General features: G+C 40.6%; 1 protein-coding gene across 2 annotated transcripts in view; it reads right to left on the bottom strand.

Annotated features, from left to right (window-relative positions):
• The window catches only part of LRGUK (leucine rich repeats and guanylate kinase domain containing), a 106,438-nt gene that overhangs the window by 66,259 nt on the left and 16,075 nt on the right, over positions 1-24,104 (bottom strand). For both annotated transcript variants that reach the window (XM_057304556.1, XM_057304557.1), the window contains exons 4-8: positions 23,461-23,561; positions 19,653-19,734; positions 10,892-11,016; positions 6,672-6,815; positions 1,496-1,576 (exon numbers count right to left, since the gene is read on the bottom strand). In XM_057304556.1, coding sequence (XP_057160539.1) covers positions 1,496-1,576; positions 6,672-6,815; positions 10,892-11,016; positions 19,653-19,734; positions 23,461-23,561 — 533 coding nt within the window. The remainder of the gene's footprint in view (positions 1-1,495; positions 1,577-6,671; positions 6,816-10,891; positions 11,017-19,652; positions 19,735-23,460; positions 23,562-24,104) is intronic.

Genomic DNA, 24,104 nt, shown 5'->3' with positions numbered 1-24,104 from the left:
CTGTGCCTTGCAGCTTACAAAGCTCTTTAGATGTGTGATCTAACCGGGGATGTACTGTATGATGACTAACATAATATAATAAAAAATCATTATTAAAAAAAAAATAGATGTGTGATCTTGTTAATCTCCCTGTGACATAAGCAGGACGGGTACGATTATCTTCATTTCCAAAGAGAAACTAACTAAGCCTCAGAATGGCGAAGCATTTCACCTAAGATTCCGTGGCCGGTGATTCAAATCCTATCTTCTAACTCCAAAGAGTTTCATTACCGTAAATAATGAACATTATTTCCGACGACTCTGTCATTTGTTTAGTATTATTTTGTATTAGTTTGAATTTGTACTGTTTTGAATTTATCCTACAATAATAAATAATATTCATTTATAGAACAAATTCCTTATTACTCCCAGCCATCTGTTATGTTAGGATTATCTGGCTTTTAGAAATATAATTAAAGTTTTGTATTAAGAAGCAACATCTTTGAAGAGAAAGGTATTAGTGGGTGATGCATTTCATGGAGAGGAATGCACACGAAATGAATATACAAAGGTATCTTTTTTGTCCTTTGACGTGCGAGTTGGGGGGGTTGTGTATATAAGTGAGTTAATGTGTGGGAAAGGATTTGCAGTATTTGTTTGTGCTCAAGTGCAAACACTCCCCATGGCTCTAAAACTGGGGGTTGACGGCCGCATCGTAAGCCCTGCTCTTTTCTTATCAGAGATGCTTTTAAGTTGTTGGCCACTATCCCCATACCGAGGACTGGATTTTTTAATCTTGGGTTTTTTTGTGGTTTTTTTTGTTTTTTTTGCTTTTGCTTTTTCTTTCTTTTGCTTGTCCAGACATGTTCAGGAGACACACACCAAAAAAAGTACTCAGAGATACATTTAAATTCAAGAGTCTCCGCAAGGGAAGGGAAGGGTATAGGTAGCAAAGTGGAATGAAGGACAAATGGAAAAAGAGGGAGGGACAGAAGCCCGGAGAGAGGATCATCCATCAACGGTAGGAAAGAGAGAGGCTTGAAACACAGTGGATTTTTGAATACCAGAGGTGAAGAATCCACAGGAAATAGAGTCCTACTTTCCATAATTGTTTTACGCCACCACCAACCTCACAACTATATCTAGACAAATTACTATAGGTATCTGACCGAGACCTTCTTTCCCCTATTATACAACAGGAACCAGAGTCTGTCTCCACCTCCAGCATCGCACGTTCTAGAATGGAAAAGGACGATGCTCCGGTCTCAGTGCTGTGTCATGTGATCTTTATTACCCTCCACGATGAGTCACATGTGACCACCCGGAGGCGGGAACTCCCGCGCTCCACTCAGCCCTGCACAGCTGCTCCATTGCCTAAACCTCCTAATTGTTTCCTTAGAGATGGAGAAAGAAGCTAAACACAGGTATTCACATCCCCGATGCTCCTTATCAAAGGTACTTCTTGAAGAATTCCAAGAAGGTCCTTACTCCCTGTCCCCACATAAATCTCTCTCACCTGAATTGGATTTGTTAGAAGATTGAGAACCCGGAGGAGAGGTAGATTTTCAATGTATTCTATTTCACCCAGCTCAGCAATCTGTTTAATCAAAGAAACAAAGTATTATCAATAGACTGTACAACCAATAATATAAAACACTGTAAGGGGAGCGAGTATGGATCCTCTAACTTCAGCTTATTTTAGAAACTGCTCTGTTGCATACCCAGCCTTCTAATGAGTATTCCAAATGCAGAACAAGGGGAGTACTGCGTACCCCTGCAGGAAATGTGAACACACACAGCCACATTTTCTTTTTTCCTCTCTGGCTAAAGAACAGTGAGCTGTTCCTCATCTCAGCCGTATTTATTTTAAGGCAGAAATAACTTAGTATGCAGAATCAGAGAAATAGGACCAAAAAATGCATGTGGGGGTTCCCTGGTTCTCCTCACCCTTAATCCTTCCTAGCCCTCCGGTTCCCCAGTCTCCCTCCCCAACACTGCCCCTGCTAGCCTGGCTATTTGTGACCTGTGAAGACTTCTTACTACGTGTGCATGTCTAGCTCTATTGTTTTTTCACTAAGAGATAATTATTTTAAGGAAAGATAAGAACGGAAATGATAACGACACATTTCTTGACATGGGTGTTCATCTTAAGATTTTTTTGTTTAAACTGCATACCTCTGTTTTATACTCTTTTCTGTGTAGGTTGTGTTTCACAACTTTAAAAAAGTGAGGGTTAAAAAGACTGCTTGCAGTTCCTTAATTCAACCAAGGAGAGAGCTTGGGTTGCAGAAATGCCTGCATTTCCCACTAAAGACAAACAGTTTTACTTAAATTTCCTGTAGTTAGCATAATCGTAATTTTATTTCAAATGAGGATATTAAACTTTCGCAAAAAAAAATTAATCATCACTTTTTCATTTCTATTTCTCCCCGGGTCATTTCTGTGTGTGTCGTGAAAGAAAGCTTTACAAAGGTAGTCACCAATAATTTGTCAGTTATCCAAGCGCAAAGTTCAGCTAAACTCAAACTACTCCCATAGCTGAGTCAGGGGAAGAATATATACACCGTGTTCAAGGGATGCCATTTTCAAAGACATAATAAAAAAGGTAAATTCTGAGTCACCGTATAGAGCCTGCGTTAGTTCTATATGCTTATTAATAAGCACGAATTTGCTGACAGCCATGCTATGCTTTAGACACAGCTCTTCCCACACAATGACTAGATCTGTTAGAGGGACATTTCGATCCTCTGCAAGATAAAAGGATCATGTTTTAAACATTGTGTGATTCGGAAAGGTGGAAAAGTCAACTTGGTTCACGCTGCTCAGTCAGAACGGTGGATCGATTTTCCTCTAGCATACAGCTCCTGTGCTTGGACCCGGCACGGATATGAGAAGGGGAGGTTTTCCTGCGGTGAACATGTCTCACCACCAGGTCCTGGCCGCGTGCACTGGCGCGCACTGCTGGGGAGGGCGGAAGCTGGCATGTTCTTCCTAAAGGGCGAGCTGATGTGTTACGTGTGCATAGGCTATGAACCAGCTACCCCACCGCAAGAAGTTTACACCGAACGCCGGCATCAGAGTGGCAAACATTACATACAGGAAACGTTCAGCCTAACATTTTTAGTAACAGTTTAAAAATTTCTAAATTCCAAAAAACCCCAACACTATGTGATTGAGTCATAGCCCAGTCCCATAATAGGAACGCTTTAGAAGATGGTCACACCAATGGTAACTGACATGGAAAGATCTTGAAATGTTGCAAACAACATGAATAGCCCGATCACGGACTATCAGCTGGGTCTGTGTCAGCTGGGATCACCTGGTCTTTTGAGAGTCACTTGAGAGGGATCCAGCTCCCTTCCTTACTAGTCCTTCCAAAGGTAGGAAGAGGTTGTAAAGGGCAGAGCAAAGCAAGTATGGGGTAGCCCGGCTTCCAGATCCCACGCCTGCTGAATTAGCCACATTCCGCAGATACTGGCTGTCCCACATGTGCCCTCCCTCCCTCTCCGAAGGCCTCACCCCAAAGCAGACCCACTCTCCTGTCTTCTTCCCAGATGCCAAACCCAAGGCTGTGTGCATCACAGACCATTACAGTAGGTGTAGGGGTACAGCACCCCAAATGACTTAAAGTGAGACATTGCAGAAGGGTTCTATTCTTGAAGGAATGTCAGCCGTCTGCTGCTAAGAATGTCACAGCAGCACAGCTGATCCCGATTCCAGGATGCCCCTCTCCTCAAACGTCCTCTGCCCCCGTGGGTTACTCCCGACCCCAAGCCGCTTATCAACTTCAAATTCCTAGGGGGAACAGTTGACTCTCTTTTTGCCATTTCCTCTTGGGCTATGCTCTTCAAACCCCAGCATCCACACCTAAAGCAGCCTGTGAAGGCTTTTTCTTTGATTGATTGATTGGCTGATTGATTTGTGAAATGACGACACTAAAAGAAAGAAAACATTGTTCTCTAAGTAACTCCCCAACCAATGTCTTGCTTCTAGAAGAAAGGACTGAGGTTATAACAGACTTAACATTTTAACTCTGATAAGTTTTAAATGCTAGAAATGACATCCGCTCCAACAAGGACGATAGAGAGTGATAAGGGCCCCCGAATCACCCGCTGATGGGAAACATTTCCAAAGGAACTGCAAAGAGATGCTGAAATGACCGTGTGAGGGTACAGCAACGTGCCAGCAGCTACACCAAGTAAATAACACTGTGAAACTGCTACTGATAAAACATCAAATTCATCATAGGAGGAGCAACAGCGAAGTTATGTTTCTGTTAAATGACAAATTTTCCATCCCTGACACGGTAGTCTCAGTAGGACTGGGGAGCTCTCTGAGGAAATCTTTGGAAGGCACAAAGAACGTTTCAAAGTACTGCCGGTTGCTCCCCAGCCTGCCCAGGGGGGAGCCAGGGAATTTTGTTATTGTTATGGACTCAATTGCTCCCAAAGGATTCCCTGCTTTGGGACACACGGCCACTTTTTCTTTAATGGAGTCTCATGAACATTTGAAAACGATTAACTCCTTTACTCACTTCATGATATTCCCCCCTTTTTTTTTTCCTTAAAAATTTTCAAATGTAACTTGAAGTGAATGTCTCTTGAAATGGAAGAGAACGATGTATTTATTCCTAGGTCTTTCTAGAGCAGCGGTATCCACTATGGTAGTTACTAGCCACGTGTGGCTGCTTAACATTTGGAATATGGCTAGGATGAACTGAAATGTACTTAAGTATAAAATACACACCCGATGTCAAAAACTCAGTCCCGGCAAGAGGTTATAAAGCGCCTCATCAATGATGTTTTGTGCAGATTACATGCTGACACGACGATATTTTGGATGTACTGGGCTAAACATAAGATATTACTACAATTACTTTTACCTGTTTCTTTTTACTTTTTTATTGTGGCTACTAGAAAACTTAAAATTGCACATATGGCTCACATTGATGGCTTGCATTACATTTCTACCAGAAAGCACTCTTCCAGAGCGTTACACTATATGCTTTTCTGAAGGAAGGGTCATTAGCATTTCATTTACTGTATTATCCTTCAGCATTGAGAACACTGAGTCTGGATGCAAACCATCCTGTATTTGCATCCTGGCTCTGCTATTTGCTAGACGTAGAACTTTGGGCATGTTACACTTAAACTTTCTGTGTCCCAGTTTCTTCATCTGTAAAATATGACAATAGTAGGGATATAATGAGAATTAAGTGGGACAACAGATGTGAAGTGCTTAGAACAGTGCCTTGTACACAGGCAACAAATGTCTCCAGACGATCTTATGACTGCAATTATTACTAATGTTACCATTAAACATTATTCCTTTTCCTGAATTCTGAGATGCATTCAGTTGGGATTCGATGAATGCACTCGACCTTTCCAACACTTCGTGGCTATACCTGAGAACCATTTTCACGGCGATTTCATGAAAGGACACAAAAACCGTATGAAACAGAGATTGTGCTGACTTCATTAGGCACGTGGCACAGGGAACAAAAGTTAAATGAACTTTAGAAGTTGACAAAACAATTTAATATACAAATTAAGTAAAAATAAGGATGAACAGTTTTGTCTGTGATTAAAAGTCTACTTTTCCCCAGACCTAAAGATGGCCTTTTCTTGATGTTTAGACAAACAGGTGATGCAAATTCATTGGTGAAAGAGTCATCGGACATAAGCACCATGACACCTGAACAGAGAAATGTCGCCACCGCGCCACAGCTCACCACCGGTAAGACCAATGTCTCTTTCAGGGCCTCCAAAGTTTGCATTTTCAACAGTCAACTTCCTTATGAAGTCTTTCCCAAAAATGGGATAGAGAACTCAGTAAGAATACAATTGTTTTGTAGACATTACTGCTTAAGTATTCAGATATACTGTGATTAGGAGCACAAATGCTTCACTGAAAATAAAGTATAATTAAGAGTGAATGCCAATTTATATAATTTGTGAAACAAAGTGTGTATTAAGCCAGATATGGAAATTGGAGTCAGTGCAATCCCCAACTCCTACAAATTAGGAACATACGCTATTGTTACCAACAGAATATAGGAACTCACTCCCTGTACCTCTTCTGCTTTCATGATAGGCATGGGCCACGCCAGCCTGAGGCTCTTCTCATGTCTCCCATTTCCCTGCTCTGACATTTCAGACACTCTCAAGGTCACCTTTCTACACAAAATTTTACACGAACACATCTCCTTCAGAAAGTCACGTCAGGGGCGCCTGGGTGGCACAGCGGTTAAGCGTCTGCCTTCGGCTCAGGGCGTGATCCCGGCGTTATGGGATCGAGCCCCACATCAGGCTCCTCCGCTATGAGCCTGCTTCTTCCTCTCCCGCTCCCCCTGCTTGTGTTCCCTCTCTCGCTGGCTGTCTCTATCTCTGTCAAATAAATAAATAAAAATCTTTAAAAAAAAAAAGAAAAAAAGAAAGTCACGTCCACTTGGTTGCAATTTAAACCCTTAAAACAATGTAATTAGGAATCATCAGATTTTTAAAAATTAAGGATCATATTAATTATAAACAAACAAACAAAACAGTCCTTCTGCAACGACTGTTCCAGGAGATTTTGTGGAATAACTTTCTAAGCTGGCATTTCACGTGACAGCCCTTGAGAAACCAATAATGGGTCCTAATATGTCCTCTTATGCAGACACTGAAACCAGGACAGATGACGTGTGATGTTACCTTATTATCCTCCAGGTTGATCACTTCCAGGAAGTCATGGTTCTCTAAGCCCTGGAGGCTGCTGATCTGATTATGGGACAGATCCACGATCTGCAAGGCTCTTAGGTCCTCCAAACCCGTGATCTTCTCAATCTGGTTATTGCTCTACAATTGGTAAAATACATCCAAAGTCTTAAAAGCTTCTAGTAGGAAAAAGTACAAGGCCAAGTTTTCATTCTGGATACTGCCCAAATCTTCTAATATCAGCAAGCCATTCTTGTTGCCCTGCCCCCTCCCATTTCCACCAATCGCCTCCCTAAACACATATACATACACCCCAGAAAGAAATCCCAGTTGTTCAGCTGAAAGATTCAGAACGTCATATTTTCACTAAAGGTCACGCAAGATGAATGTTCGAATCAGTCGGACAGAGGCTAGTGTAAGCTTTTAACATTGTTTACCTAAAGCCTAATGACAGCATAACTCCATGTTTATCTTCAGAAACTACATTTAATGCAGTTCTTTCGTTGCCATCATGTTAAACCACTTGAATAGTGTAATTCCCACATGTACCTGGTTTTCAGGAATGATCTTAGATCATTCCATAAACAGCAAATCACTTCATATCACAAGGGCCATGGTAGTCTGATCCATGGCATGAATTATTCATGTTCTTGTGCAGGTCCCTCCTCTTGAATCTAGGCCAGACCTACGACTTGCCTTAAGCAAAAGAATATGGCAGAAGTGTGCCAGTTCCAAGTCTAAGAATTAAGAAGGCCTGGCAGCTTCCCTCCTTGTGTCCTGGAACCCTGAGGTGCCATGTAAGGACTCTAGCTACTCTGTTGGGAGAGGATTTATGGAGCGGTCACATGGAGAAGAAGAGGCCACATGGAAAGGGGCCCTGACGCTAAGACAGAGGAAAAATCCAGCCATTCCAGCACCCTCACTGAGGTCAGCCCCCAGCCAGTCTGCCAGCAGAATGAGGCAAGAGCAGCAGGTGAACCGCCCTGCTGAACCCAGCTCAGATTGCAGAACTGCTAGCTAATAACATGGTTAGCGTGTAAAATTTCTCCATGCCACCCACTCGGGGTGGCTTATTATTCAATAGTAGAACACGGAGTTCTTCAATAACTCACACAGAAGCATCTTCTCAGACAATGAGCATAAAACAAAGATTCAGAGATCCTCTTTCCCATCCCCCATGGACCCATAACAACATATTACGGTGGCAACAATAATCTGCATTTTCTTGTGCGTCTTCCAACATACAACAGCTTGGGTTTCTTAGCCTTGAAGTGTAAGAACATGCCGCAGTAAAGTTACACTTTTAGTTGAAGTTGGGAATCATAAAGACAATTTTGAGGTTTCAATTAATGACATAAAATGCCTATCTTTAAACTTTTAATACTTTTAATAAGCACTTCACTGAAAAATTAAATTATAGCATGCTCTTCCATCTACAATATTTTTCCTGATATATGTTTCCTGGTACATTTTAATAGCAAGAGCTCATTTTCATCCAATCTTTCATAAGATTTCACTTCAATAATGAGCAAGATTTGCAGTCATTAGTTTAATTCTATGGCTTTTTAAAATATATTAATAGAATGTTGATAATCTACAAAGCTGGGTGATAATACATGGGGACTCATTAAACTACTCCCTTTTTTTAATGTATGTTTGAACAATTCCATAATCAGAAGGGAAAAATACTCATAACCCCCATTTGCTTAAGTTAAGTCAAATTTCCTACTATTCAGAGTTCAAAAAAGTTCTAAAAAGTGTAATAGAAAAAGAAAAAACTGCACTACAGTTAACATAATATCCATACTAATTTAATTTCTTGAAATAAGACTTCAATATCCTATTTAAAATATGCCAACATATAACATTTATATACAATACAGTTCTTCCCAAAGGACTTTGAAGTGCTAGAACTGTGGAAGATAGACTGTAATAAATCTTTACAGCGTCTCTGATGGCTCTGATGGCTTTCAAAGTGGGAGCTGCTTAAGCCTAGAGTGAGGCATAGAAACGTTTAATTAGCTAGCCTATGGTCATAAAGCAGAATGGGGAAATATTCAGAATCACAGCATTTCTGAGTTGAAAGTCATCTAGTCAAACCCTTTATCCGATGCTGAAAAATGGATACGTTGCCCCTCAAAGTGGACGTCCAGTATCAGCATGAATAGTTCTGCTTTTTTTTTCTTTTTTGTAAAATCGTGATTGGCAGGGAAAAGGGGGCCTTTAGAGAGAAGCTATTTTCTTAAACAGATGAAATGAGAAATAGTCTTTATCTCCCCAATTTGGAAAGGAAGAAATAAATGGCTCTTATTAAGATAAAACGAATTTTAAAGTGTGGAATGCACTGTCCTTACTTGCCCAGAGAAGTGGTTGACAGAACAGCCCATGAGTGACCCACATTATCCCCTTACATTTATTGTAAAAGCTGATGGCAGAGAATTAACTGGTTTGTATAGCGAATTATTCTCTTTTCTCTACAAAAATGTGAAATGAATTATTTGCAGTAGTAAAGCAATTGGTTTTCTAATTCCACAAATTAAAACCTAAAAGCGTTAACTGTTCAAACAAATGTGTATCACTTTATCTTATACATTTCATTAACATTTGTGAAAGAAACCCTTACCATTCTCGAAAATTTTAAGGGGAAATGAATGATGGCATGGTCGGTATTTTCTGATTCATCTTGGGTAATGGGGGCAGGGACTGGGAACAATCCCCGATTTATTTGTAGAAAAAAATAAGTCTTTAATGCTTTTTCTAAAAGCTGCTTGAGATGGAACTGTCAACATGGATTACTTGTTTAGTTATTGAAATAAACTCTTAGGATAAAAGTGCTATGTGTTAATCATCTTAATCATGAGTTCAGTTCTTCTCCCCCTAAGCACACCCCCATATCTCTTTCCACGTACCATGCTCCACTTAGTTAATGGGAATGTCAATACGAAGTGATGTAAAGAAAAGGATAAGGTTCTAACAAGGTACCAACTGAGTAGTACATACTGCCAGTTCTCTAAATTACCATAATTTTTAGAATGTGACTTTTTAAAATAATTTTTAAATTAGCCAACCAACTTAACAAATCCATTTTCTTTTATGCTTTGCTAACACGTCTCAGTGGGCAGAAAACAGGAGTCCTCAGGGCCATTACTAGACCTCTCCATGCCTCCCGTCCATCCTTGGTACTGCAACCAGTACTCTGACCTCACCTAACTCGCCGTGAGGGAGCGAAGTCTCTTGGAAAAGCACTTTGAGCTCCAAGCTCAGGGAAAGAAAAATTAACACTAGCCAACCTTCAGCTATCTGTAGTTAAATAAGACAGGGATAGTATATTATAAATGTCATAAATCTGCAGATAACCCAAGATGTCATTTCAAATAGCAGTTCAACACTCTCCTGTGGGATAGTTCACATAAGAAATTAATAAGCTATCAGCCTCGTGGCTTAAAATCCTCCCTGCCCACCTTGTGACAGATATAATTAAAAAACAGCAAAGCCATCCAAGGGTAAGACGTAGGAGAAAGGAGGAAAGGAAGAAGAATCCTGAATAATCCACAAACTGTATTATCAGCTTTTAAATTAGTGAGCTGTACTGTTATTTCAAAAACACTCTATATATCTTTGGAACTATTGTAATTCTGCTGACTTTTTAATAAATCATCTGCATGTTTATTCACAGTCACAACACACGTCATAGAACTTAAGAAAAGTTCTCTATGGGAAAAAAATTTAGAAATTTCAAGTTTCTGATTGGAATTGTTTCTTTATTCTCAGCACCAATTCTGGTTTTCTAGAGTGGGAAACTAGCATATATGAATATAAAATTCAGTGCCCAGAGAACATCTTATGGTTCATTTGAGAACAATAAAGGGTAAACAGCAATAAATATTATGCTTAAATATGCTTAAATGTTATTTCATCAGTGAGACATTATGAAATGTATTTTTAATAGTTGTTAAAAGTATTCCTTTCTTTCTCGGTGTAAAATGTCAATCTTTTAAAAAATTGAATTTGGATGCCAATAGAAAATCACTTTACTGCAGCATGAAATATCATTCCTACACACATAGGGCACCAAAAGGAGCAAACAAAACAGAAAACAGTAACTTTCATGGAGAAATCAGCTCTTCGTCAACTTGAAAAATCCTGATTATCATTCATACACTTGCTAAAACATTAACTAGTACTTTCCATCGAGAATAAGTTTTGGTTAGACTCACCAGACAAAGGATTTTGATTGGCAGCATGCCTAAGCCGTTAATTGACGTGATCTTGTTCTTGGCCAGACTCAGGTGTGTTAGGGCACTACACAGCTCTAGCCCTCCGACCTCCTCTATCTCGTTGCCTATGCACCATGACTATGTTCAAGGAAAATGTCGTGAGAAACATTTTGAAGAGGGGCACCCAGGCGGCTCAGTCGGTGAAGTGTCCGACTCTTGATTTCGGGTCTGGTCATGATCTCAGGGTTGTGAGACCAAGCCCCAAGTCTGCTTGTCCCTCTCCCTCCACCCCCTCTTGCATGCGCACACTGTCTCTCTCTCAAATAAAAATCTTAAGACAAATTTTTTTTGAAGAAAAAAAGAATCAGTGTCAGATCACCATTAGAAGAATCAGATAACAGCATTAATAAAGCACTAACACGTGCCCAATACAGGATGAACACTAAATCCTGAAACATATTTTTTTCATTATAGAAGTTAATACTGGCACTGCTTACATTTTTTTAAAGACATAGCTTTTGAGTATGCCCAGTTGCATTTTGCATTCATAGGTGACTCCTTTAATCAGTGAGGAGAAACATTTCAGGGTGCTTCGAAGCTGCCTCCTTGGCAGTGTTTTCCCTTGGTTCCTTAACGGTCTCCACAAGAAACTCACGTGCTTTCCCACAGGCGGGACTTCGGAATACAGGGTCACCGTGCAGGCAACACGTGCCAAGGTTTATCGCCTGGGGGATGTCACCTGTGGCAAAGAGGTGGTAAAGAACCAATACCCTGATAGAGAGAGGAATGGCCTTTTCTGTCTACACTGGTTTCTCTTCTCCCTTTAAAATAAATGAGGCCTAAACTCCGTCTTCGTTTCCTCATATTGAGTTTCTAGTCGTTTTAAAATTTAAATTTCTTCTGTGTTTCATCCTTGCAGTCACCTAAAATTGCAGTCCCAACGTCACCAATTCTATTTCCCTCTCTCTGGTCTTGCTTTCTTTGGCAAATTTTTGGGATTTAATATCATTTGCCCACCACAGGTCAGTTTTTCCTCCCTAGTAGCTGAAGACATCGAGGTTCTCTCGGCCACTTGTAATCTTCAGGGCATCCAATCAATCAGCAAGAGTTGGCATTTTTTGCTTTAAAACACTTCTTTAATTATTCCCTTCCTTTCCGTTCACTCCCCTGCCAACTTAATTCAGCTTTGGCACCGATGGGTACCCCTAACATCCATTTCCTCCTGCCTCAAATCACCTGACACACTGTAGTCAGGTTAATTTTTTCAAAATATTGATTGGATATCATGTTTCAATCAAAAAATTCTCACAGGGCGAATTCCAAATTCCTCACTCCTGCATCTGAAGCCCCTGACTTTAAGCAAAGCCTACGTCTCCGGTTTCATCTCCATTATAACCCAGTGAGAATGCCCTAATTCTGCCAGGTCAGTCTTCTCAGCAGTTCTGGAATGTACCAAGGACTTTCTTACATATTAGCAGTGTATCTTTTTTCATATTGCTTTCCTACCCTTCCTAAACCCTACCCATTCCTCAGGACTTAATTTCAAATTCCATTTCTTTTCTTTAACATTTCCGTTAAACCAACTTCTTACTTCTTTTTCAAAGATAACCTCATGGTCTTATTCCTGTTGCTCTTAATTACTTAAGTACATATAAACAATAGGCTGGGGGCAGATCTGCAACAGAAATAGATGAAGGATTACTGTCTAGAATACATAGAGAATGACGATAACTTAATAAAGAATAAAGACAGAACCACCCAATAGAAAAGGAGAAAGAATACATGGAGAAAATTCCCACAAGAGCAAGTGCAAGTGGCCAACAAACATATGGAAAGACTCCATCACCCTTAATCAGGACAATGCAAATCAAGACGCCATTCCTCACCTATCAGTTTAGCAAGCATTTTAAAGGTTCTGAAAAATGGATTGTTTCATATGACTGAGGCTTCTTTATGCTGGAGCCACTTTGGAAGCAACTTGGCAGGGCCTACTGTAACTGTAAATTTGTCACAGCAACATCAGTTCTTGAGATCTACTCTGGACAGACCATTTCTTCCTCGCAGCCTTTTCCGGTCAACTTCCAACCCCCCACCTATCTCCTTCCATTAATCGTAAAATCAAAGAATTTTTTAAAGGGGAGGGATGGGGTCATTAATTTATCACGAAAACAGGTATTTTCCCTCATAATTCTTTGTAGTTCTCCTAACTCCACTAACAACTCGTTACGTGACTTAACTTCTCTGCTCAGATTTTTCACCTGTCAAGTGGGAATAACAGCAGGTTGCCATGAAAACTGAGTTTGATCATGGAAAAAAAAATCATCGGAATGAGGTTCACGAACCATAAAGTTCCTCACAATTATAAGGCAGCTATCATTACCACATTGCAAGCACGTGAGGCCAAGGGATCACATCCACTCCCCGCTGGCCAACAAGCACAAAATGGAAGCTTGAAGGCCAGCATCTATTCCGAAAAGATGTAGGCCACAGAAAGAGGTAAATTAGGAAACTAGAAGCAATGAGGAGAAAATATTGCCAAATGAACCAGACATTCCTAAATTGTCTTCATTGGTTCCAGATTTGATCCTTGGGCTGAAGCATAGTTTCGCTTGTCATCAAATATGCATTTTCAACTGTGCTGCTATAAAGCTTCCTGCCAGAAGAGCTCTACAAAGAAACCTTTACACTCACAAACGCCATGCTCTTTCTGCTTCCATTTCCTCGGGGCTGTTTAAATAATCATTCTCGAACGAGAACGAAGACCAGATCTTTGCAGATATGGATTGTAACGAAGTACATGAAACATGGGAAACAGAGATTAAACTCCCACACAGCTACAGATGAACTAAAATGTCCTTGGAGTGGCAATCTTTGGCAAGAAAAATTAGGCAAGGGAAACTTCAAATGGCTGTCTGTCTCAGTTTAGCAGAGGAAGCAATAGTCTTTAAGTCCTATGTCGGGGGCACTAGTGTCCTGGTAGTTCTGCTCCAACCGAAATGAAGATACTCATGGGGAAGAGTAGAACAAATGCTTGTGGGAGCTGAGTCAGGAAGCCTTCCCAGGGGAAGGGGGCAAGAATCAGAAAACGACGAAACAGGAATCCTGAAACTGTCAAGAGCTAGTGGGTGGGAATTGAAAAGGCAAGCTTGTTTATGGTGTATGCAGTAATTTTCCAAGACATCAGAGGCTAACCCCAGTTTTCTCGGTATATCCTGGCTCACTCTCCAGCTTTGACTAATACAGCAGGTCAGGTTTCATGAAATTAGCATTGCAAGGGCCCAAAGGAGGAGGAATACGGATGCCTCACTGCAAAGCTAGTCCTGGCTTCCGAAGCTACCTCTGTGGTCACTCACAGCCCTGGGGGCAAAGGCTTGAGGATCTGACTGCACATCTCTGCTGAGAAATAAGTTCATTTCAGAAAAATTGTCTATTTCCTAACTCTTCACCCCCCGCCTTAAATTTCGAGGAATTTCAACACTATAATCAGGTTCCTGAGTGAAGAGTACTTTTTATAGTAGCTTAACACCTCCCCTACCCCCTACCCCACCCCCCCCCGCCCCCCGCCACCTCCATACTCCCAAGGTCACATCATCTGTGACCACCAGCAGTGATAATGGTCAATATGGAGGACTGGTCCATACAGAGCTCTGAGTTCTCAGCTCGCTTTCAGGAATACCTTTATCTCCCTAACCTCTCATTTTCTTATTTTAAGAAACTGCACGAAATGTTACTTGTCCTTCCTCTGAACATTATTCTTTTGCGTTCTTTCATATAGGTTTGGGACTTTCCAATAAGAAGAAATACAATCTAAGTCACTAAGCCATTACAATGAATTAGCTTCCTGGGTTAACCCTCTTAGGTACGTTTTAATTTTCAAAGGCCACTATCAGAAGAAGGAGACTCAAAGAACTTAAAATCATCATACTGCATTCCAGCTCTGAAGTTTTACATTTCTGCGAATAAACTTTTCCCTTGGAATTTTAGATCCTCAGAAACGAAGCGAAGGAACCCAAAGGCCCATAAGCGTAATTTTACAGTGAGGGAAAAGCCCCGTGACATATTTTTACATTTTGGTGATGCTGTCAGCACTTTGCAGAGCTTGCCATGAATTATTCACTAGTTCAGTATTCGCTCTTATTCATTTGTCTGCAATCATAAAATATGCTTCGGGTGTATAGAAAACAGTTACTGAGAAATAAGTAGGAAATCCATCACAATTCTCTTAGTAGAGAGAACCGCAATGATAGCTTTAATCAAAACCAATCCTGAAAGATCTAGATCACCTTACCAGTGAAAAATGTTCTTCGCTATAGGAGTGAATCTCTAAGAAATGAAACACACATACACTTTAAATGGCTAGGTGATGAAAGTAGTAATTGCTCAATGAATTGCAGCATGGGGAAAACAATGGAATTGGTTGAACTAATCTCAGTTCAACCACTGACCAAATGATCTTGGACAAGTTACTGAGCCTCCCTGGGTCTTAGGCTCCTCTTCCATAAAAGAAGAGTTAGTAGTAGATAATCTCTAAAATTCTGTGAATCACTTTTTAGAAACTCCACGATTCTATAATCATAAAACAAATTCCAATGAACAATCAACCTGTCAATATTTACAGGCAAAGAATACACAGCATTCTTTCTTAAGAAATACTTGACTTATCCTTGACAAAGTTTATCAGCTTGTGATTTAGGATGATTATCAATTGATCATCAATTATCCACAAATGGAATGACAAAATAGCATAAGATAAACTAAAAACTTGATTTCTCATAGTTAACCAGTCCATTTTGAGGCACTAATATAATCTACAATCACAATGTCAGCATTACCAGGTTGATTAACTGACTTGTGTTTATTTTAAAGAAGTGCTTTTTAATGTTGATAATTACAATTTTATTTTATTTTAAATAGAAGTGCACTTGATCCCCTCAAATAGAAAAGACACACTCGCCCACTAAGGAAAGCCTGAACAAATATAAAAAGCAAAAAAAGATAACAACCAAACCCCTAAAAAGGACACACGGAAATGGCATCAGATTAGGAAAGCATGCCCTGCAAGGTAGAACAGAGAGGGCTGGCTAGCTTAAAGCTGGGGATCTTCAAGTGCACTCCTCAGACCAGCAATCAGCATCACCTGCAAACTTGTTGAAAATGCAGTCTCAGGTTCCACCCCGGAACCACTCCCCCGGAAGTTCTAAGGGTGGAGGCCAGCAAGAGATGTTTCAACAAACCTGCCAGGGGATTCTGATACAAGCTCAAGTTTGAAATTTGGTAAATAACTATTTTCAAAGAAATGAATAATTTTTAGATTTAAAACATTTTTAATGGACACAGGTACAGCATTTGCCCATACCTCGCCTATCTAATGAACACTCTTGAAATGACCCCCACTTCCAGCCCAAGAAGAAGAGGAGCAGTAACTTACATCTACCCCTGCACGTCCCTCCTGTTGCACCCAATGCCTCCCGCTTGGAGATGACCACTATGCTGAATTGCCCACTTCCTCTTCCCTTTCCCTTTTGGTGTGATACTAAAATTATATTTAGTTTTATTAACTAGCATTCCTACTGCTGCATGGAGATATATTTCATTCATTTTCACTACTGTATGATATGCTATTATGAGTATAACGTAATTTGTGTTTTCTCTTATCAATGAGCATATGGTCTATTTCAATTTTTTGCTATGACAAGCAGTGTTGCTACGAGCATTCTTCTACAAGCCTCCAGATACACGAATGCTAAACTTCCCATATGTAGTAATAAAAGTGCTCGGCCACAGGGAATTTGAATGTTCAGCTTTATAAAAGAGCATAAAATTGCTCTCCAAAGTGGTTGAACTAATTTCATACCCAAAGGAAGAAAAAAAGACATCCTCTTGACCTACACGCTCTCCAACACTTGGTATTATAGATTTCTTAAATTTTGTCAATTGAATGGATGTAATATAGTATCTCGTGTGGTCTTGGGTTGCATTTCTCCGAATACAAATGAGGCTGACATCTAGTTATATGTTTATTAGCCTTATCTGACTCATTTTCTGTAAAACTCTTTCTATTTTCTCCCGTCTTCCTATCTGGGAACATGGAATATATTTCTCTTTGGTTCGGTCTTTAATGCTCTTCAATAAAGTTTTATTATATTCCTCCCACAGGTCTTATCGTTAATAAGATCCATTTTTATTGCTCTCGTAAATGGGGGTCTCTGTTTTAAGTTGTGCTTTCTAATTGCTTGTTTGTGATGTAGAAAAATGCAACTGATTTCTGTTTATTGAAGTCATATCCAACTACTTTGCTAAACTCCCAAAACTATCATTTCTAGTAGTTTATTGCAAGTTATGTTTGATATTCCCTATGGATAATATCATTTGCAAAAAAAAAAAAAAGACTTTTATCTTCTACTTTCAATCTTTATACTTTCAATTTTTTTTTCCTCTTATTTTATAGTGCTGGCTAAAACCTCCAAAACAATGATGGATAGAAGGGGCAACGGTAGAGATCTTTATCTTGTTCCCAATTTTAAAGAATGCTTAGAACATGTCCCCAGTTAGGAAAAATTCTGCTTCAAATATTTTTATAGACCTTATCAAGTTGAGGAAATTCCCTATTACTAGCTTACTCATAGTTTTTATTGTAAATTAGATTTTATTAAATTCTATCTATTGAGTTTCTAAACCTACTGCTCATATGGTTTATTTCTCTTAATCTATTAACATAGTTAAAGACATGTATTGACTCTCTGATATTAAACTATCCTTATAGTCATGAGATAAACTAAACTTGGTCATGGTGTATTATCTTTTTTCAAACAATCAGATTCAGGTTGCCAATAGCTGTTTAGGATTTTTACATCTAGATCATGAGTGAAAAGTGTCTGTCATTTTCCTTTCTCTTATTGTTCCTTATCTGCTTTGGGATATCAAAATAGTCTCATTAGAATGGATTGTGAATATGCCTTCTATTCTTAATCTTTGAAAGATTTTGTTCATTATTGGAAGATCTGTTCTTAGCAGTTTGGATCTGGTGGGGTTTTTCTTTAATATGAGTATTTTAATTTAATTAACTTTATATGAACTGCATTTATAATTACAGGACTACTCAGGGTTTCTATTTCCAAATCAGCATTTTGGTGCATATTTTTCTGGGAATTTATCCATTTCATCTAAGTTTTCAAATGTACTGGCATAAAAAAATGTTGCTTAAAAATTCTTTTTTATTGCAAAGTTTTTTAGTCTTTTCAAAAATCTTATCTAATAACATAATTATACACAGTATGTGACACTCTTGAACAAGAGGCATATTCAGTACTGTTTAAAAACCAGCGTACTATCTTTTGAAAATGGTAAGCTAAGAAGTTATTTAAGAGTTTATGAAGGGTAGCTTGTTTTGGCTACTCGTGTTTGCAGTTTAAAGACACAGGTGAGGAATGCCGCCATGTTACATTTGAATTATGTGTCTATGTCCTGAATTGCAACTGGGGCTGCTAACGTGTACTACTTTTAGTTTGCCATCGGAGCATCTCATTCGGATCATTTTCTCATTAGGCTGCATTTAGGAGAGAGAACTTGATTGCTTCGAGCGCACCATCTAAATGTCCACTAAGGGCACATTTTCACACACCGGTTCTAAAGAGCGTGGCGCTATGTTCAAAGTCTCCCATCATATTGGTTTTCTCCCCAATAAAATATGTCTTCAAGACAATAGACCTTCTGTTCTCCCCACATCTCAGTCTCATTACAGGTGTAGTGTTCTAACTGCTGCCCTGTCCCTGGAATGAGGCACCCAAGGGCAATCAATTCATTCCCCACTCTGCCCTGAAGAATCCCCAGGTGGGTAGAGAGGTACTGAGAAAGACAAGATGCTGCTCCCTTATCACCCAGAAAACATCAGTCTCTGGTGTAAAGAGACTCAAGCTCATTAAACTCACAGATCCCCAATTAACCCGTTAGGCTCCCGAAGCTGGAGCGTGCGGACTTCAAGGTAAATGCTCTGCGTGGGAGCCTGACTCCTGCAGTAGGTATGTTTCTGAAGCTGGTTACTCATCAAAAGGCGTAGGTTTTGCTTTTTTGAGAAAACGAAAGTACATTTTAAATATGCCAGAGAAGCTTGCTATTTAAAGGGAGGTTACTATAGGGGCGCCTGGGTGGCACAGCGGTTAAGCGTCTGCCTTCGGCTCAGGGCGTGATCCTGGCGTTATGGGATCGAGCCCCACATCAGGCTCCTCCGCTATGAGCCTGCTTCTTCCTCTCCCGCTCCCCCTGCTTGTGTTCCCTCTCTCGCTGGCTGTCTCTATCCTGTCGAATAAATAAATAAAATCTTTAAAAAAAAAAAAAAAAAAAAGGGAGGTTACTATAATTTCTTTTATAAAATTAAAAAATAAATCATTTATTCTCCTTTGGTCATATCTGGATTTCCAGATACTGACTTAAGGGCACAAGTTTAAGTAAATTTGAAGAGAGGAGTCAATTAAAACAGAACTTACCTGGTTCTAGAATTAAAAATAAGCCTATGTTTATCAGAAGAATGATGGTCTCATGTAGCTTTCTCAGGTGTAAGAGGCTCTTCGCAAGCTCTGACTTACAATCTTACTCCTTGGTAAATAAAATCTCTTTCTTCATTTTGTGAATATCAATTCTTCATCATTCAAATTAGTCACACATCTCCAGTAAACTGCTGATCTGGTACCACTCCAAGTTATCCAGTACACACTTAGTAAGGGGCCTATTACCCAAACTTCCCCTTTACTCATTCAAAGGATACTGTCCAAAATGAGTTTAGTGAGAGCCTGATATGCCGACAAATCACCCATTTCAGAAATTTGATTGTAGGAAAAATCCACCTTCTGATGAGAAAAAGAGAACAACAGTCAAAGTTTATTTTTCATTCACTTAACCACAATAATTCCTTGCACGAGAAAGTCTTTCTGGCTGTGGGGTTAGAATTCATTACTGAAAATACGCCAAGGCCAACTCAGCTACCCGTATCCACTCCTGTTCTGCCTGGACCCTTGTCTGTTCAGTCTGAGCGAGACTGGGGATGAGGCCTCTGCCCTCCGGCCGTGCGGACACCCCCTCCACCTGAACGCTTTCCATTCCTGCCCTTCCTCCTTCTGTTTCCGGCAATCACTTCAGACTTTCTTCGTCTTCCCGCAGAATTCACCTCAATTCTGCTCTTACCACCATTTCTTTCATTTTCTCTCCTCTCCTTTCATTCACTTAGTTCACGTGCTCATCTCTTCTCTGCCTTTTCTCCTCTCTCTCAATATATTCTTCCGCGTCACCTCCCGAGTGCCAGAAAAATCTTTCTTATTCATCCCTCAGGCTACATCTCATCCACTTCACACCCTTTCTCAAAACAGACTATTCTAGGAAACCCTTTTCAGCAACAACATCAGTTGTTCTTACTCAAAAATAGGAGACCAAAGAAAAACAACATTCAATAACTTCAAATATTCACCCAGGAGCAAAAGATGAACAAAAAATATTAAAAAAAAAAAAACAAACTTTTTTAAAACACTGCATTGATAACTTGCTGGGCACATATAATAATTTTCTGGAAAACTATCAAACAATGATCTAATGAGCACTATTCTTATTTCTTGTGCCCTTTAAAACAGTAATTCCACCCCAAAAATATTTTATCAATGTAGTAAATACTAAAAACTTTAAATACTAAAACTTTAAATACTGAATATTAAAAAACATATTGAAAACTCAAGCGGAAAGATAAGAAAACGGATTACAAGACAGCAACAGGACCACACTGTCAGTAAAGCCAAGTGTGTGAACCATGTGAACCAACAGTAATGTGCAAACAAAATACTGTTAATCCAAAATAAACCAAACAATGGAACACAAACCTGGACGTCTATATAAACCGCAACTATGGCAAACACAGACCATGGCTGACCTAAGAAGTCAGTCGGGCATGACGGAATGAGGTTTCATACTCACTTTTGTCTTCTATGTAATAATATGCCCCAGAAGTCTACACAGTGATCTAGGCTTACTTATAATTGACACTTTTTCATCAACACCTCTCATTCTTGTGCCACAGCTGTGTCTGCTCCTCTCTGTCTAACTCTACCCCTCTCTGGGCCACATGCCCATCCTGTGCCCTCTGGGCCCTGTGATACCAGCTTTGTTGAGAGCACGGAAGGGTTCTGATGGTGCTCTGACTTCCCCTGGGAGTTTCACTGGACCTGAAGCCTTGCAGGGAGTCCCATCCATCAAATGAATCTGCTGGGCCTACTAAGAGCAGAGCATTCTGGGAAATACAAAGCATGGATAAGAACGAGCCCCTGTGCTTTAGGAAATGTAGGCCTTCTCTGGCTGGTGGCACAAGGCTCACAGATAATAAGGGAACAGGATGCACGGCTTTTCGAGAGGGTGGGATGGTGTACACAGTCCGGGTTTACTGCGAAGACACAGGCTGTGCTGGGCAGACACTGGGTTCCAGCTCAGCCCTGCTACCTTCCAGCAGAGATGACATAATGTCATTTGCCCTTTCTATACTCTGGAGTCATCATCTGTGAAACCAGACCGTCCCAGCTGCCTCACAGATTTACGGGGAGAACTGCTTAAGATAATGCACTAAAGGGGTGCGTGGGTGGCTCAGTCATTAAGCGTCTGCCTTCGGCTCAGGGCGTGATGCCAGAGTCCTGGGATCGAGCCCCACATCAGGCTCCTCCGCTAGGAGCCTGCTTCTTCCTCTCCCACTCCCCCTCCTGTGTTTCCTCTCTCGCTGGCTGTCTCTCTGTCAAATAAATAAAGAAAATCTTAAAAAAAAAAAAAAAAAGATAATGCACTGAAAACACCAGCGGTCCTGGGTCACTGCCCCCAGGCTGACGCAGAGTTCCCACGGGCTTGGAGCAGATTATCAGGGGTGGTTTGGCACTTTGCAGGCACTTCTCTACAGTGACCGATATATTTGCTCTTAACTTTCTGGGAATTCGGAACCTTAAAGATGGGGTATCTGCGTTGTTTTTGTTCATTGGTGAAGCCTTCTTGGGGGAGGGGAAGGGGAGGGTGAATGGAAGAAATCCCAAGGAAGTTCTTCCCAGGGAAGGGGTCATACGGTTGCCACTACTCATTTCCCTGGGGCTTAGGACAAAGCAGAATGGGACAGCAACTGGGAGAAAGGAAACAGCTCCGCCAGTACAATCCCTCATCACCTGGAGACCACGTGGCCCCATACCATGTACAAACAGGCACCTCGTGTGGCTTATCTGGGCAAAGGCATGTCGCCTTGGCAATAAGTATAATTTCAAAGGAGAAAACATTTCATCCCACTACTAAGAAAAAAATGGGGTGAACAGAAGGAAAATTAAGAAGGGCATCTCACTAGCAGTATGGGTGATGTCAGATTCTTGATTTCAAACAAACTTTCTCATTTGTGTGAACCCCAATAGAATACGTGGGATCTAAGTTCATTTGGTTTGTAAACAAAACAAAATAGACACAAGGCAATAACTGATGTCCAATCCTAAAAATATGTAATGAAACATATTAGTGACCAGAACACTAATCCCAAGCTCACACCAACGGTTCCCAAATTTGTCAGCACTCCAGAGCCACCTGCGGGTCTTTTAAAAATTCCACGCCCGGGCCTTACCTGGACCACTTGAATCAGACTCTCTGGCAGTGAGACCCAGGCGTGAGTAGTTTTTGAAAGTCCCCAGGGGACTGCAATGTGCAGAAGAGTCTGGGAACCACGAATCTATAACCTCGCTGCTCCGGTGTGGCCTGTGGACCACCAGCAGTGGCATCCCCTGGGAAGCTGTTAGAAATCAGTCTCAGGGGGCGCCTGGGTGGCACAGCGGTTAAGCGTCTGCCTTCGGCTCAGGGCGTGATCCCGGCGTTATGGGATCGAGCCCCACATCAGGCTCCTCCGCTGGGAGCCTGCTTCTTCCTCTCCCACTCCCCCTGCTTGTGTTCCCTCTCTCGCTGGCTGTCTCTGTCTCTGTCAAGTAAATAAATAAAATCTTTAAAAAAAAGAAATCAGTCTCAGGCCTGACTTCAGACCTCCTGGGCCACACCCCTATTTTCCCAAGAACCCCAGGTGATCTGCACGCACATTAAAGCACGAGACGCAGCCCAGAGCGAGCTGCTCCACCGACTACTGCTCACAGCGTTTAGTTCTGCGCCAAATGCAAAAGCAACTTCAGAGAAGCAAGATCGGAAACCATTGTTGAGGAAAAAGAAGGTAAAGGTTGGATAAATGAGGAGGGCAAAATTTGAGCCCCCAAAGAAATTTTTACAGGTTTTCCAGGTATAAAATTGTTGTACACTAAAAATATGTAAATAATAGCTAGTATTCAGCTGTGGGAGAGGAGGATGTTAGTTCCTCAGTCTGAACACTATTAGCAAAGCTTCCTAAAAAGATTATCTGCAGACAGACCATCTTCCTTTTTCACAAATGATACCCAAATTCCTTTTCATTTCGTTTCAGACATTTGTACTATGTGCTCCCATATCTTAGGCTGTCTGAATTCTCTATTTGAACACTGTTTTGCATGTTAATGTACTTTGCGGGCCAGCTCATGAATGGATGTATTGATCAAGTCTACCTTGAGATTTTTGGGCGGCTTGAAATTGAAGAATGTCGTCAGTTTATTGTGAGAAGCATTAAGTTCTAGAAGGTAAGGCATATAACTCACACAAGACAGATCTGGGGGGAGAAACAAATACAGAAGAAGGTAAGCCAATAAAATCAAAATTAGACAAAGTCATTAAAAACAGCTTATGTTACATCAGAGCATTTTCTCATTATGCCAGTTGCAAGCACTTCTTGATTATTCCAAGCAAGTGAAATGAATAAAAATAGGAATGCATGAAACACAGTATGGAGAACTCTCCATGAGCTCCTAACTTCACCTTCTTCCCCACGGCTACCCCTTCACTTCCATCCCTTTTCAAGCAACTGGTGCCCCCTCCAGGTCCCAGCTCACTCTCCCAAGAGCCTCAAAAAAAAAAAAAAAAAAAAAACCACCCCCAAAAAACAACCTCCCCCCCAAAAAAACCCAGCCTTGGAGGAAAGGACGAGAAACTAAAGCCATAGATAATCCCCTTGATAATTAGCCCCTAAGTGACTGAATTAAGTCTTTTCAGAAAGACTCAAAATGCCACTATTAGAGAAGTTTCTTTGTTATAAATTAAATTTTGTTTTAGTTCGCCTTAGTCCTAAATCTCATTAATTATTTGAAGTGATTTA

Source organism: Ursus arctos, unplaced genomic scaffold, assembly GCF_023065955.2.
Source record: "Ursus arctos isolate Adak ecotype North America unplaced genomic scaffold, UrsArc2.0 scaffold_3, whole genome shotgun sequence".
NCBI lineage: Eukaryota > Metazoa > Chordata > Mammalia > Carnivora > Ursidae > Ursus > Ursus arctos.
This window is presented reverse-complemented; position numbering and strand designations above follow the sequence as displayed.